Genomic DNA, 16,286 nt, shown 5'->3' with positions numbered 1-16,286 from the left:
CAGAGAAGTTGTGGATGCCCCACCCCTGGAAATGTTCAAGGCCAGGTTGGATGGGGCTTTGAGCAACCTGGCCTTGTGGGAGCTGTCCCTGCTCATGGCAGGGGCTGGAACTACATGATCTTCATTCCAACCCAAACCATCTTGTAATTCTAAGTACCAAGAAAGGTTAAGTCTTCAAAACAGAGGCAAGATAGAGCATGGAGTAAAATTTCTTGGGAAAGAGACTCTAAATGCTTATTTCCAGCTCTCATAATTAGTAAACTCATTGCATTGTCCACTAATTGTCCATTATCTTTTACCAGTGCACCTTACATTTCCTCTGCAGTGTGTCAGTGGTTAATTAATTTACTTCATGATAAAAACATTTCAGAATTTAAACATGGAAAGAATGGCAATTAATTTCTCATTTGGGATACCGTTCTGGGTTTTCTGCACATTCATGCAAATGCCACATTCATTTATAACAGAAGACAATGACTGAAAAACCTTACACTTTTTAAATTATCATTGAGAAATCAATTCTGGAGTAGACCAAAACTTGTGCTAATTTCACAGTTTTAAGCAATAATAAATTAATTATTTATCCAGTAGTATTTGAAACTGAGATAAGTTTACTTGAATATCTGAAGTCTGTTTCTTGCAAAAGGAAAAAGCTTTGTTTAACCATACTATAACTTTCAACCTAAAACTGATCCATAATGGATCAAATACTAAAAATCCATTATTGCATTATATGACATGAAGATCTATGATTTGGGTTCATTACAATACATATTTCCATACAGCATTTTAAAAAACAAAACACTGGTAAATTAAATTTTACAATAAATTATTAATTTTCAAATGCATAGGCCAGAAAGTAGTAAGCATGGAAACAGAGGGTTAATAGCAACAAAGTTTAGCAAACAGCAAGATATTGCAGCTACCACAAATCCCAGAGACTGAATATAACTGACAATCCTACACTCTGTAATAAAAATGTGAAAGATCCACAAACTATTTGTAATCATTTACAGTGTTCTAGGTCCATACGACAATTCATATAAAACACTACCAAAGTAATAGGATATTGCAATTGTTTTCTATAATAGAAAGTTACAATTTATTTTTAAAAATACAACCAAAATAGAGTTTTCCAATTTAGCCAGGTTTCAAGACATTTATAGTGACTTCTTTATACAACAGCAAGACAACTACAGTGACACTGTATTGCTTACACTGGAACTGATGTACTAGCAAACCACAGCGGCTGAACAAAATGAACAGACCAGTTTCAAAAAGAACAGACTGACTTTCACTGACACTCAAGATCACATGACAAGAATAGATGGGTGGACAGATAGGTTTGTAACTACAGAAGGTATTGCAGTGAAGGTACTCTTGGAAAAAGTTTTAAATATAACAATTATTTGCACTAGGAACTTTAGCAGTATGAAACAAGCAACCTAAACCCACATACACGTGTGCAACGTACAGTTTCATGAAAAATATTTGAACTAGTAAGCCTATTATGTGTAACAGTACTATAATCTTTAAATTATAGGATTCTAAAATGTATAAAATTGTTTTTCCTTTCATGTGATTTATATTAAAATGATTTTTCTTGCTCTTAACATTGAAAATTTTAAAGCTATTGAAACTAAACTTATCCTTTCATTGGCAAAGAGTTTTTGGCTGGTAAATGCCACAATTTGGTTAAATCCTGACTGGCTCTGAAAACTGTCAAGGCTTGTAAAGATCAGAAAGTTGACAAGTAATTTAAAGGCGAAAAGAAATCACAAAAACAATGAGATATTTTAACATCCATTGCGGAGAAAGCTTCAATACTCACACTTTTGTTATTGTATTGACAGGGGTACTGACAGAACCCAGTAATATTAGCCAGTCTGTCATTCAGTACCAAAGAATATTCATTCACAAGACTATAAATGACAATAAATCACACAGGTGGTAATGTGAGATCATGTAATCATAAAAAATAACTGTTAGAAACACTAAGGGCCTCAGTTGAAGGTAACTTGATACATTTAATTTAACTTAGAAGCAGTTATCTTAAAGTAACCAAAACAAAACCATAACTCCATGGTTTGGTTTTTCCATGAGCTGTTGCATTGTTCTTAGATGACTGTAATGTTTAACATGAATAAGGAAAAACCATGTTGATTCCTGTATTTACCTGTTTTAAAGCTCCCATTCCTGAGAAAACCCTGTTATGCCTCATTCCTTATCAAAAGGATGAATTTATAGTTTAAGAATGATTAATGAAATAATTAATGAAGGTCTTGCTGAGCACTTTGAGCAAAGTGAGTAACACTGAAACAACAACCTCCTGTATGGGATGTGTCTTTTAGATCATCAGAAAGACAAAAGAGATTACTTGGGAGGCAGCACAGATCAGCTGCACACTACCTTTATATCAACTTTGAAAAGTTATTATTATAAAAATGTAAAACTGGGGGGGGGGAAAGGTCACTTACCAGTAGCCAGAGCTGTTTGCTATGCATTGTATGTATGCACTTTGGCTCTTTAGAGGTCCAAATGTCAGAGGTATCCAAGATCATAAAATGCAGGGGTTTTTTGGCCCTCACAATATACACATGCCTGAATTTAAACAACCTGATGTGAAACACAACCAAGGTTTCTGTGCTTATGAGTTAACACATCCTAAGCAAGTAGTCTTGACCCAGAAGTCCGTGGTAGTGGCAGTCCATGCGTTACTGAAGTTAACTTGTATTCAAACAGACTAGGGCACGAAGAGGAAACAAGGACAGGAATCCAGAGAAAATCAGGTTCTGAGGACATCCCCTCCAAAACAGTGCTCCAATTAAAAAAAAAGAAAAAAGGAAAAAGAAAAAAAAAATGAAAAAAAGACATATACTAGCTATGGAAAGGCAGCTAAATACCCATCAAGGACTGCAACAACCTTGCTAGGGCATACAGAGATGCAGGAAGGAACGCTAAAGCTCACATAGAACTTAAACTGGCCAAAGATGTCAAGAATAACAAGAAAGGTTTCTACAGATATGTGAGTAGTAAGCAGAAGCACAGGGAAGATCCAGACCCATTGCCTAACTGGGAAGGGACACTACTCACTAGTCATGCTGATAAGGCAGAGGTTCTCAATATCTTGTTTACTTCCATCTTTACCAGCATAGCTGGACCACAGAGTACCGGATCAAGTATCTACAACAATGCATGTGTCAACCCACCAGTAGGTGAATAGCTCGTCTGCAGCCTCTTGCAAGGGCTCAACCCACAGAAATCCATGGGCTCAGAAGAAATCCACCCTAGAATATTAAGGGAAGTGGCTGACATTGGTGCAAGGTCACTCTCTATATGGAGTCTTGAAGATCTTGATATAACAAAGGCTTTTCTTGTGCTGAGAGCAATCAATCCCTGCAAAATGAGATTGGACAGGGTACTAGATAGTCTCTTCTAGGGTCCTGTTCCCATGAAAGGTTGGAATGAAAGATCTTTCAAGGTCCCTTCAAGCCATAACAATGGCTGAACTGAGGGATTCAACTGCTAGAAATTTACACCTGTAGGTACCGTGGTATTTTCTAAGCTGTTTTCTAAGCTGGACAGCACCACATGAGAGGCTGCATCAGCTGAATCTTTCGGTCAGCTGTAAACAAAGAACTGCATATCACACCTGAGGCTCAAGCTGTGGAGTGAAAGATTTCTTCAAGGATGTGAAAGACTTGCACAGTGTACTGCATTTAGAAGGAAAGCAGGTTTTTACTTCCATCCTACTATTACCTGGGTTTCATGAATCTGGAGAATATTAGAGTAAAACACTTCCAAGAGTAGGGGAATGCCTGGAAATCTACCTCCAATATATTCAGGAATGATATGTTGTCAGTTTCCTTTAAACTTTTAATGTAGAGAACAGTAAATCTCCTGTGCCTGCTAGGGCCAGAAGTGGGTTAGGGAGAGCAAGGTACTAGAAAGCAGGGCCAGAATTTCTGAGGAGAGCTGAATTGGAGAATGATCTACAGCCCATCTGCAACTTGGTTGTACAGATCAAAAATGGGCCTCTAACCCTGGGGAGAGAACAAGCACAGCAGGTTGGCAGCAACATTCTTTCATATTTCCATTAACTCTGCTGATGAGATGCACACCTCCTGAGACACAGGATAGTCCTCATACTGCTCTCCAGTGAACACAGATAAAGAACTTGAGTCCTACAGCCTTCAAAAGGTGGAACGTGAGAAGAGCTCAGCTGCCATGGACAGTTCCAACACTGAATGCTGTCCTCCAGCAAGTAAGTGCCAAGGCACAGCAAAGGGGGTTGTTCCATGCCATCAGGGGTCCTCAGCACTAAGTGCTTTGATCTGTGGGATTGGATATGACCAATCATGTAGTATGGTCTTCCACAACATTCTTCTTTCTAACCTTGAGAGATGGATTCCATGGGTGCACTCTTAGATGGATGAGAAAGTAGATGGATGAGAAAGTAGATGGGTGGTCACAACCAGAGGGTAGTGTTCAATCTCTCAGAGTTCCAATGGACATCAGCGACAAGTGGTGTCCCTTAGGGGTCCATACCAAGACCAGTGTTATTACCTTCATTAATGACATAGATGAAGAGATTGAGTGCACCCTCAGCAGATTTGCTGATGACACCAAGCTGAGTGGTGCTGTTGACACACCTGAAGAACAGGAGATGCCATCCAGAGGGACCTGGACAAGCTTGAGAAATGGGTCTATGGGAATCTCATGAGGTTTAACAAGACCAAGTGCAAGGTGCTGCACCTGGGTTGGGGGCACCCCCTGGTATCAGCCCAGATTGGGGGATGAACAGATGGAGAACAGCCCTGCCCAGAAGGACTTGGAGGTGCTGGTGGATGAGACAATGGACATGACCCAGCCATGTGCACCCACAGCCCAGAGAGCCAAATGTGTCCTGGGCTGCATCCAAAGCAGCGTGGGCAGCAGGGCCAGGGAGGGGATGCTGCCCCTCTGTTCCTCTGAGACCCCAGCTGCAGTGCTGCATCCAGCTCTGGGGTACCCAGCACAGGAAGGACATCAACCTGTTGAAAAAAGTTCAGAGGAGGCCACCATAGGAGCAGCTCTCCTATGGGGAAAGGCTGAGAGAACTGGGATTGTTCAGCCTGGAAAACAGAAGGCTTAGGGTGACCTAACTGCAGCCTTCCAGTACCTGAAGGGAGCCTACAAGAAAGATGGAGAGAGACTATTTATTAAAGAGCATGTAGTGACAGGACAAAGGGGAATGGCTTCAAACTGAAAGAGAGCAGGTTTAGATAAGATATTGGCAAGAAATTCTTTACTGTGAGGGTGGTGAGGGACTGGAACAGGTTGCCCAGAAAAGCTATGAATGCCCCATTCCTGGATGCATTCAAGACCAGGTTGAGTGGGGCTCTGAGCAACCTGGTCTAGTGGAAGACGTCCCTGTCCATACAGGTGGTTGGAACTAGATGATCTTTAAGGCCTCTTCCAACCCCAACCATCATCTGATTCTGCGATTCTATGATACAGTCTCCAATTACGGAGCTTGGTTAGAGGAAGATCCAAGCAGCTCAGTTAGTGGAATTGAGAAGAACACAGAAGTCAGTTTCAGAGGTAGTTCTGAGATTCTTTTTGTCTGGTAGCAATCCTCAGGTGCTGAGAAAAACTACGGAACTCAAGAACTACAGAACCCAAGCATTATCTAGTAGTCTCTTGGTATTAGGGTGGCCTTGGAACTGCCACTGCAGAGTGGGCAAAGGCCCCCATTTAACCTGATCTTCTGGCTAAGCAATTTCTGGTGCAACCATGTGTTTCTTGATTGGGTGAGGCTCTTCCTCACTCAATTTTGCCAGAGAAAGAAAGGGGTCACACTAAATAGAACTCATCCTTGACCCAAGATTCAGATAATCCTAAATGCTAATGTCTGAAGAAGACCACCACTTTCACTAGCGTACTTCTCTCACTTTAAGCAACAGGAAATAAATGTGCCAGGGATGCATAATTTCCTGTTGCAAAAGGAAGCAAGAAGCAACCACATGTCAGTGTTACTTGTCAAGTGAGTCACATCCTCAAGACAGAAAAACATTGAAACTCATCCTTAGATGGAGCTATGGAGTATGATTCAGGCAACATGTATGGAGTATCTAGACCCATTCCTAATGAGGAAAGGAAAAGAAGCAGAGGCTATGCTCTCATACAGAAGGGCACTGCATTTGACAGACTCAAATTTGAAAAGTAATCATTCAGGACTCGTTGGAAAAGAGAACTACATACCAAAGGGCTAACAGTAACAAAAAATAAAGCCACAGACACAAATTAAGAGGCATCTAGAATGCCTCCATTACTGGGCACTGAGTATGAAAGAGGGAGGGGTAGGGTGAAAAAGCTCTGAGACCAGAAAAAGCAGGAGTACGCTGTCTTTGAATGCCGGCAGTATACACTTGTCTGTTAGTTTTTCATAGTATAAAACAGCTGATGTCTACCACATTATTGCTACAATACAATATTCTGTTGCATCTGCAAAACAGTCACTTCTCTTTGCTGCTTCACTTTTGATCAACTGCATCAATGTTAACACCAGAATATTTTAAAATTTGAACTTCCTCTACTTTCCCTGCACTTGTAATGGTATCCAGTGTTTAATCCAGTGTTTAATTGTTAAGAAACAAATCTCTCTTCAAAACAACAGCCAAAACTAAGTTGGGTATTGTCTGCATGGAAACTGGCCTTTTCAGGATGTTTGATCATGTATTTTCTATTTGATACGTGAGAAAGAATTAGTAGCAAAACACTGAAAACAAAACTCAGAGAGGAAAGTTAATTTATTTGTCTAGAACATCAAACTAAGTTGAGATACCTTAGTTCAGTCAAAGCTTCTGCAGTTTCCTCGTAAGCCTGGACTTCATAAACAAATATTCCAAGTCCGTCTATCTACAAAAATAGGATGGACAATTCTTGACTTTCTTCAGTTACCAAGTTAATTTACAAGTCCTTGAAGACAGATGAAGAACAGGAAGTGATCCTATATCCCAATACACTCCACCATGTTTCCCAAGTGTACTGGAAAGGAGGAATATGAGCCTTCTTTGGAAAGGTGCACTGGAAGGCTTATTACCATCTCTTGGAGACAGGGTATGCATTTACATCACCATGATTGCCATGGTACAGAATCCTGGACTGCTGCTTTTATACGGCATGACCGATGATCTGAGAGTTGTAGTCTGCTGTCTCCATTCGCAGAATGTACGGGATGATGCTATCGATCTGAACGTTTCCAATTAGTCCTGCAAAGAACAGCTCTTCAGTGATGGCAGCACTCATCAGCCTAAGAGCAGGCAATCGGAGAAGAAGTCTAGATAGTCTGGAAAATAAGTTTGGTGAAAAGTGTTACTTAGCAGATCACACATTTTAGTGTTACTCTCCATGATGTTATTAGTAAAAGAAGAGGAAAAAACTGACAATGGACACTACTGGTCAAAATTTGCTATAGCTGGTTCATTAAAGGCTTAAATATCTAAATCAGTAGAGCATTACATTTATGTTTAGTCATGTCTTGAACAGTACAGAAAATGTGAGGTTGCCTGTCAATGACAGGTACTATATATAATGTTTGGACTTAGGACTAAATGAGGAAATAGTCCAAATACATGCAATTCAAATTGAATGTTACTACTATCTTTTTCTGATATTTAATTTTAGAAATTAATAATGAGATGACAAATAATACTCATAATTTGTATGACCACATGCATAATATTTCAAGTGTTCTAAAGGTAATTTCTTAACTTTAAGGAGGTAAGAAGAAAATGTACATATCTATTACATGAAATACTGTACAAATCAGTATCACCAATGACTCTGAAAAGAGAATCAATCAAGTAAGCATCTAAGATTACAGACCTGTAAGTATCATCCGGATATGCCTTTGTTACATAGTCTTGGAACTCCATGTAAGCTTTTTCTTGAAATTTCTCAATCTGTACCACATTTTCTAGACCTGGGTGATCTGAAAAAAAACCCTCTTCTTTGTTATACCTGTTCTACAGAAAATGAACTAAAATCCATACAGATTATCCAGTTGCCAACATACTGAAGTCATTATGTGGTACCTGCAGCAACTTCAGTTTTAGTGGTAGACACTACTTTACCTCCTTATATTTCTCTTTCTTTACATTTACACATTTTACTTAATTTTCCATAAATAAAATCAGACATTTTAAAGGGTTCAAATAAATCCAGTGCTTGAAATGTTGTTCAACCTACTACAAATGTTTACATTAATCTTGACGATACAACTCTGTTCTCTGTAGCAGTAAAACAGGATTGTTTCAACGCACTGACATTTTCTGGAACACTGGATGCACAAATAATATTTAGGTGAAAAGTGAAGGATAAAATTAACATCAGCGGAAGAAGCAGAATAAAAAGCTGTGAACTGTCTGTTTCCTAAAACATGTAGAAAACAGCACTGAATCATAGAATACACTGAGTTAGAAGGGACCCATCAGGATCATCTGAGTCCAGCTCTTGAGCCTGCGCAGGACACCCCAAGAATCACACCACGTGCCTGAGAGCACTGTCCAAATGCTTTTTGAACTCAGGCTTGTATGTAGCAGATTGTTCTTTTTCAACTATTTGGTGCAAAAATTTCAAGTGTGCTAATCCTAATTTTTAGCAGTGATTTGAACACTTGAAATGTAACTCTTGCTAAAATAGAAAGGACATCAACCTAACTGTCAAGTCACTTTCAGAAATTATTATCCAATAATTCTGAACTCTCTACATGGTCTGTAATTTTATTATCCATCTATTTATCTGAATGCAAAAATTTTACTATCATAGTAGCATGACAAACCATGTAGATGAAGAGTTAGTATTGACATGCAAAACGCACCACTTCATGCCACTGCTTTTAGAGCCATGTCAGGAACACAGCAAGAAGTGAACTGCTGGGAAAAGTAGTTTGAAGACCACTGTTCATACACTTGCAGCCATTTAGAAAGATGTCAACTCTTCTTGGCACACTCTTTCCACTAATCTCTTTGCCCAAGGCTGTCTTGTGGCAATCAAACAGCTGGCTTGGCACAGCTGAATCACCAGGGCCTACTAAAGCAGAGGTTCCTACCTTAGGGCTCTGGTGCATGCACAGCCCAGCTCCATCCTGCAGCAGAGCAGTAAAATCCCTACAATTATAATTTCTGGCTTGTGAGTCATTGCCAGGACATCCCTTCTGTTCAAGCTACTAAACATAACTTTCACGTGTATGAAGATTTTGTTACACAGCTCACAGTATCAAGAGTACTGACAACACATTGCCATTAAAGCAGCTACTCATTAGTAATGTGAATTTGAAAACATCAGCTAAAGAAAATTTCTCTCAATCATGTGACTGGACAAGACTTTTCCCAAGATATTTCTCCTTCTACCTTTTGTGTTGTCAAATATAATTGGAAGGAGACAAATAAACCTCATTTGTTTACGTATTTACATAAACAAATATGTAAATACTACTTTGCAAGTGAAAGGTTCCTAGAGAAGTATTTTTAGGTGTCTAACGGGACTGATTTTTCCACACAGGCCAGAGAATTCTATCATAAATCCTAGTGGACATCATTCCAGAAAAATGGACTTGAGGTATTCTCCCATAATTTTGTTTCTTTCCTGGAGCAACCCCTACCAGTTCTCAGTATAGGAATGCCATGAAAGGACTATTTTGGGGTTACATCTCCTGCAAGCATTATCTACTAAAATTAAACCAGCAAACACCCTCCTACCATCCATTTAAAGAAGACTCTTCTGTAATAGTTGTGTATTTGCAACTGTTCAGTCCTCAGCAGAAAAAAAACTGCAAACATTTTCAAGCATGCTTAATATTACGTTTAAACTTGGTGGGTTTAATGGTGAGTCCTGCTTATCAGCAAACTGAAACTGTTTCAGTGATACAGTGAACTGTACAAGCGAACACATAAAACCATGCAAGACTCTTCTACTCATGAGGACAGACAGCAGGATTATGTTTTATAGTGAAAACACTCAGGATCTGATTTTCCTTAGTGATCCACAATACAAGAATATCACGATAGGAATATCCTCTGGAAATTTATCATCTTTCCTGAAGGGTTCTGACTCTACTTATGCCACCTCTCATTTGCAAGAATGTCTTTCATCTCAGAAGGCTTCCATTACTGCTATATATATATATAGATATATATATATATATAGGTAGCAATGGAAGATATGCAGGATTTTGTTTGTGCACTTAGATGAATACCATGAATTCCTGCTGATGCTGCCACTATTACTGGGAGTTGTAGATACTACGTATAGAAAAGATCATGCAAATCTGAGGGAAACGGCAAAGCAAGAACCTCACAATGCATAAATTCTATATATTAGAAAACCTGCTTAAAATTTACATTTTGGAAGTGTCCAAGTTCCAAAAGATTTCCTCACATCAACTAATTTTTCTGTGTAAGGGTGAACTGCAACTGGAAGGAAAAACAAAGTTCTTCTTGCATCTAGTAAGTCTGCAGAACTGACAAGAACCAAATACCCAGATCTCCTCCATGTCCTACACTACTGACAGGGGGCAGGTCACTAAGATTCTGTTGGCATTTTCACATCTGCTCCAATCTTTTCTACAGGACATCAGCATCTACAAAAGGCAGAGCAACAAGGATTAAAGAAGCTGCTGGTGCTTTTTAAACCTTCTCATGCAAAATGGAGTCACTGAAGATATACTTTCTAAATGTGGCAGTGAAAAATTCTTGGAGATAGAGTAGTACTTGAGATTTGTACATTTTTCTTTCATTAAAAGACTTGGGTTTGACTTTATATTAAATCCCAGTTCTGAATGATGAATCTAAGGCCTGCAGGATGCTGATACAATACCTGAATGCCTTTTGTGAAAAGTTAATTCTACAACTTTCAAATAAAGAAAATTAATTTTGCAACTTTCTGCAGTCCAGGCATATGGGTTACAGAGTCTGATTACTCACTAAATATCTACCATAACCTTTCCTCCATATTGTAAACTAATCACCCAGAAGGAAAGTAGTTATATGACCTGCACTGTCTAATGTATGTCCATTAATGCTACTGAGAGTACATTAAGCAAATACTGTTTAGAAGACAGAAATAATAACATAAGTGAATGTTTGTGGCGTTCATTCACCAGAAATGCTATATGCATTGTCTGTGTGGACAATGTGTGGAGGGAGATGATGTTTCTGTAATTCTGAATGTGAGAACTGCTGCCCAGATAGTCTTTCATATATTAAAATCCCAACTTCAATCTGTCTCATCTGGATGTACTTCAGAAAATTAAACTACAGGTCTTCAGAAAATGGACCCCAGAAAGGAGGCACAGAATTAAAAGCAATAAATAAATAAATAAATAAATAAAACCCCAAAACAACCAAAAACACAAACCCAAACCAACAAAAAGCATGAGTGACAGAACCAAGAATAAAAATCTACAAATAAAAAGAATAAAAGTCCCCCCCCAAATCCCCAAAGCAGCATTCAACTGTTTACATTAGAAGATAACCCTCCTCTTCCTACAGTCCTTACACACCTTCCAAGATTCCTCAACAAATGAGGCAGTAACTGCATATAATGAAACAGTTATATGGCAACAATTAGCACAGATTAAAATTTTACATTTGGATTAATTACATACCAGGACTGAAGAGGACGATTGCTTTCAAATATGCATATTCATATCCATCTAGACACAGCTTAACCATGCTGTTACAAAACTCTTGCAATTTGAAGACATGCTCCATTACTAGTCTTCCTCTGTCTGTTGGCAGCTTATCTAAATCAAGACACACATAAATGAAAAATCCCAAGTCAACACACATGCAAAAAACCTGGTCACACTGGAATTTTAAAAAGAATTCTTTTATTCAATTCAAACAATGGGAAATCTACGCCATCTATAAATTCCTATTTGGTCTGAATAATCCTGACACCAACAATTATGGACTTTTTTCCCCCCCCCTTCCAATTAGGGCTTTTCCTGCCACTAATGCTTCCAGTAATCAGGCATGGACTAGAGCTTGAAATGATCAAGGAAGGAAGAGACTACTTATAAGTAAAGCATACACTGCTACTGCAGACCTGTGCTCTGTGTCTAAGGATCTGGTACCACGTGGTAGGATAGTGTACATGAGTTATTTTAGTCAAAGACTGTGCCACTGCTGGGAAAGGGGTACTATACACCTTCCCTGATTTGCACTGAGGGGAATGTGGTTGGTGCAGAGCTGTTCCCCGTGAGTCAGCAATAGCAAAGCAGCCTGAAAATCCCATTCCCTCCATAACCCATCAAATTAGAGTCCCTAGACCCCAGAAACTTGGTATCTCTTGGAGATACTGCAGCTGGCGTCCTGCACAACTGGTTCTTGCAGTCAACCTGAATTCCCAATTTAAATGGTAGAAATATGCATTTGTAAAGACTAATTACTACAATACCCTTTTGGTAAACATACTTCAAATATTACATAGACTGAAATTTCCAGATTCCATTTGTATCTGTCCTAGAGACAATCACATATTTGTTAGTATCTTTAGCTGATCTAGTACATCTCACGATTTGATCAGTTTGTTTTAAACTATTGTTATTTATAAGAGGATCTTGTGGATATTTTTAAATCATGAAAACCCCTCAGAAATAATTCTTTAATTACCTTATCATAAAAGAAGATGAAAAATCTATAGTCTGGTGGGCTGTTTTTCTCCCGTTTATCAATCTGCATTTGCATAGCATCAACAACAATGCATTTTCATACCCCTAACAGCAAACAACTCAAAAATTTAGTTAAATCTGAAAATGCTTAGATTTTTGTATATACATCGAAGTCTCTGCAAGAATATTTCTCTGCCTGTTTTTAAGGGTTCTTACATACATCTACCTTAAAAATAAAGTGTTATGACTGAACAGATGAAGACTATACTATTATTGACTGGTTAGTTTTTAGTGCTGACAACCTTGTGAGTGTCCACAAGCACACAAAGCTTAGCTAAAAGACTCCCCTCCTGCTCAGAAGAACAGAATTAAAGAGGCCAACTGACATGTCTTTCATTTGAATGAAAAATATGCCAAAGATGCAGCACATAGGATTAACAAGGAACAAAGTGTACTTAGTGAAGATCTGTCGAAGACTTGCACGTAGACTAAAACTAATACACAGAAGTCAACAAGCCAAGTTATGTAAAGGAACTGCATCACCAAGTTGGCATTCAGCTGCTTTGTGTCACTGCTATGAAGAGCAAGGACAGGTGGGTCATTCTTTACTTTGTATCCTTCATACAGAGGAACCATATTCACAGTACTCTTGTGTTCTTAACACTGATGCTGCCCAAAATATTCCTAATTTGGGCTGATGGTATTAACAGGACTGCATAACACTATTAGAAATTACAGCACACAATAAAAACACCTCCAGTAAATGCTAATCTCTATTAGGCAGACAGATTATATATATATACAAAACTAAAAATAGTGTGTATATCTTTTTTCATTTGGAGGTAAATATCAGCATAGCTGACTTTTGCAAAATTACTAAAAAATTCCATCTTGTGGACTGTAGTTGCTAGTATCATTTTCTTTCAATACTAACATGAAATTCTTTAAACAGTAAATTTACATTAACAACTGAAGGATAAATAAAAAGCTTCTGTGCAGTTCAAAACTTAAAAAATATCAAGTAATTCCCCAAGTCTGGCATGTGCATATTATACACCTTACCTTGTTGTAAACTGCCTTGAAGGTGATTAACAAATGCAGCTAAGATCGTTGCCACATTCATAACTTGTGAGCATTGTGCTAGACCAAGTGTAAAAAGTTCATTCCAGCAGGCTTTTACTAATGATATGCTGTTATCCTGTCTATTAAAAAGCACAGTAATTTAGTAAAACCAGCTATTTGCATTCACACTTTTTTTTAATTTGAAGAACACTTCATAAAACATTAATCTAATTCAATCATTACAACTAATACCAAAATGAAGTTCTGCATCATTTTTCTTTGCATGCTAGAATTAAAATACCTGGCTTAAAGTGACTTTTGTGAAGCAATAAATTTTTGCTTAAATGACCTAAAAGGAGACAGATTTCTATCACAAAAGCAAGCTGAAGTTGCAGTAAATGACAACTGTCTCAGTGTACTCCATGACGCTAGTTTTCTTAGGATTTAGAACAACATTTATATGCATGGACAAAAAAAGATTGCACTGTTCCTGTATTGTGGATGTAGAAGTGACTCAAAGGCCTTTTTTTTTCACTTGAAAACTGACAGGTTGCTATAACTTTTTAATTAAAGATACAGGTGAAATGGAACATGTGTGATCAAGCTTCTGAGCTTCCTGATTGCTACTTTCTGCATCCCTTTCAAGTTTGGAATAAGGTTTGAAATATGGACTTCAAAGTAGAAATACCAGTCATAAGGATTTCTTTGCTGTAGCTTAAAATTAAATATATCAATTCATATTCAGCCACTTCTGTATTAGTAACCTAACTTTCAGTAATGCCAAGCATCTCTAACTCACAGAGCTTAACAAGAGCTCAGTACCTCAGAAAGCAAATCCTACCAGAGAGGAGTCAAATTCAGGTACCAGGTTTCACAGTTTTAGCCAGTGAATATAAATAATGGAAATTTAAAAGAAGTACAAGATCTATCAAAGAAGAAAAGCATATTAAAGCTAGGATTTCAACTACAAAAATACAGTGGAATGGATTTTTGCAAGGATGTTGATGTAATCTTCCAGAACATTTCTGATGATTTACTGCAATACTAAGATGCCAAATGACAGGTGAACACAGACTTGTCCTTAACTGGATTACAGAGAGCTTACTGAGAGCAGTATTTTTTACTATGATCAAGTTCTTATTATGGTAGACATGATCCAGCACATGCAGCTTCTGCACATATTTGTCACATCTTCATTCATCTCCTTTAACATAGTCCAAGGGACTCTGCTGAGCACCACTGAAAACAGGTGTGCTGGCTACGCATCTGATACGTGTGTGTAGATAAACATATCATCTAGAGCATCTTTATGGCTGATCAAACTTAGACCAAAACCATTTCTTAAGTTTGCTTAAGCAGCCTCACAAAACTAAGAGGCTGTAACCAGCTTGGTGAAAGTTGCAGTAGGAAACTCTCTTGTGTACAAAGATGCCTGTGTAGGAAGAGGAACTCATCAGTACCTGGCTTCATTAACTACATCATTAGGTCAAAGTTAGCTATCCCGCTGTGACTAAAGGAGAGTGTTGCCCAAGGGAGGAAACAACCTAGGTACAATTATCCATCTTCCTTACAAAACCATTACCCATCATGCTCCATGAATTTCCCTTCAGTTTAAAAGTGAAATGAGTCACCCTTCTAAACGTCAAAATCATAGGATATAATGTGCTCAAACTATAAAGGCTGCATTAATTTCAAATAAATCTCCACTTGAACATAGTTTGCATTTTAAGCACTTCAAAGGAAAGCTGAATTTATGTAATTTATATACTGTTGCCCATGATCTTGACTGGGTCTATAAATGCTATCACAGGTGAATATTAACACTATTAAGGCAGCTTACTCCTCCATATTTTTTACTCAAGCAGAAAAATATATTGTGAAGTAACAGATAAAAAGAGCATGTGCAGATTTTTCTTGTTAAATCTTTTTGGAGAGAGGTCTTCTACTCCTACTACAAAGGAGCAATTCGCATTTGTTGTTAGAATATTAATTTGTACTAATTTGCAGTGTCTCTCTGTAACAAAAACCTTTTAAAAACTCAAAATGACATCATGTGCTATGCATTTTGAAATTCTCCAGGGCAACAATTTCTACCAAAATAAAGCATCAAATTTACCTATTTTTTTACCCTTACTATTCTTTAACTTTATAGAATATTCCTTTCTCCTTCTCCAAAACACAGGCTTAATTACACACAATAGAGTATCTTTCCTTAAAAAGTGTAGAATCATTTGGCTTAAGCATCTGAGTAAACACAAATGGTAATCACAGATCATCCTGCTTTTGACAGCTTTCCTGGAAAATGGGACAATCCCTCATTTTAAAAAGGCATTCTCTTTGCTGTAACAGTCACAGGCTATTTTGATATTGAATTAAACAGAAACACTGCAGATGAGAACAAACTAACATGATTTATTCTCCATTTGTGTCAGAGCTGATACAGTATCTTTATTTGTTTGATCTATCTTCATAAAGTTACTTCTGAAATAACATAAATCAGTTCTCCCCATGTGGTTTTGAGATTTTTTTCATGATGATCAGCAATGGACTACAAAACTAAGCTTAA

At 37.9% G+C, this 16,286-nt stretch overlaps 1 protein-coding gene across 16 annotated transcripts in view; it reads right to left on the bottom strand.

Annotated features, from left to right (window-relative positions):
• Positions 1 to 588: 588 nt before the first annotated feature.
• The window catches only part of NR2C1 (nuclear receptor subfamily 2 group C member 1), a 54,234-nt gene continuing 38,536 nt past the window's right edge, over positions 589 to 16,286 (bottom strand). For 15 of the 16 annotated variants that reach the window (XM_032106130.1, XM_032106121.1, XM_032106128.1 and 12 more), the window contains 4 exons: positions 13,721 to 13,860; positions 11,651 to 11,788; positions 7,870 to 7,975; positions 6,774 to 7,330 (listed from right to left, as the gene is read on the bottom strand). In XM_032106130.1, coding sequence (XP_031962021.1) covers positions 7,156 to 7,330; positions 7,870 to 7,975; positions 11,651 to 11,788; positions 13,721 to 13,860 — 559 coding nt within the window. In that variant the 3' untranslated portion in view covers positions 6,774 to 7,155. Of the gene's footprint in view, positions 2,819 to 6,773; positions 7,331 to 7,869; positions 7,976 to 11,650; positions 11,789 to 13,720; positions 13,861 to 16,286 lie in introns of those variants that run through there. The other variant, XR_004239632.1, reaches the window with a different exon arrangement.

The sequence above is a fragment of the Corvus moneduloides genome, chromosome 4 (assembly GCF_009650955.1).
Source record: "Corvus moneduloides isolate bCorMon1 chromosome 4, bCorMon1.pri, whole genome shotgun sequence".
NCBI classification, from domain to species: domain Eukaryota; kingdom Metazoa; phylum Chordata; class Aves; order Passeriformes; family Corvidae; genus Corvus; species Corvus moneduloides.
This window is presented reverse-complemented; position numbering and strand designations above follow the sequence as displayed.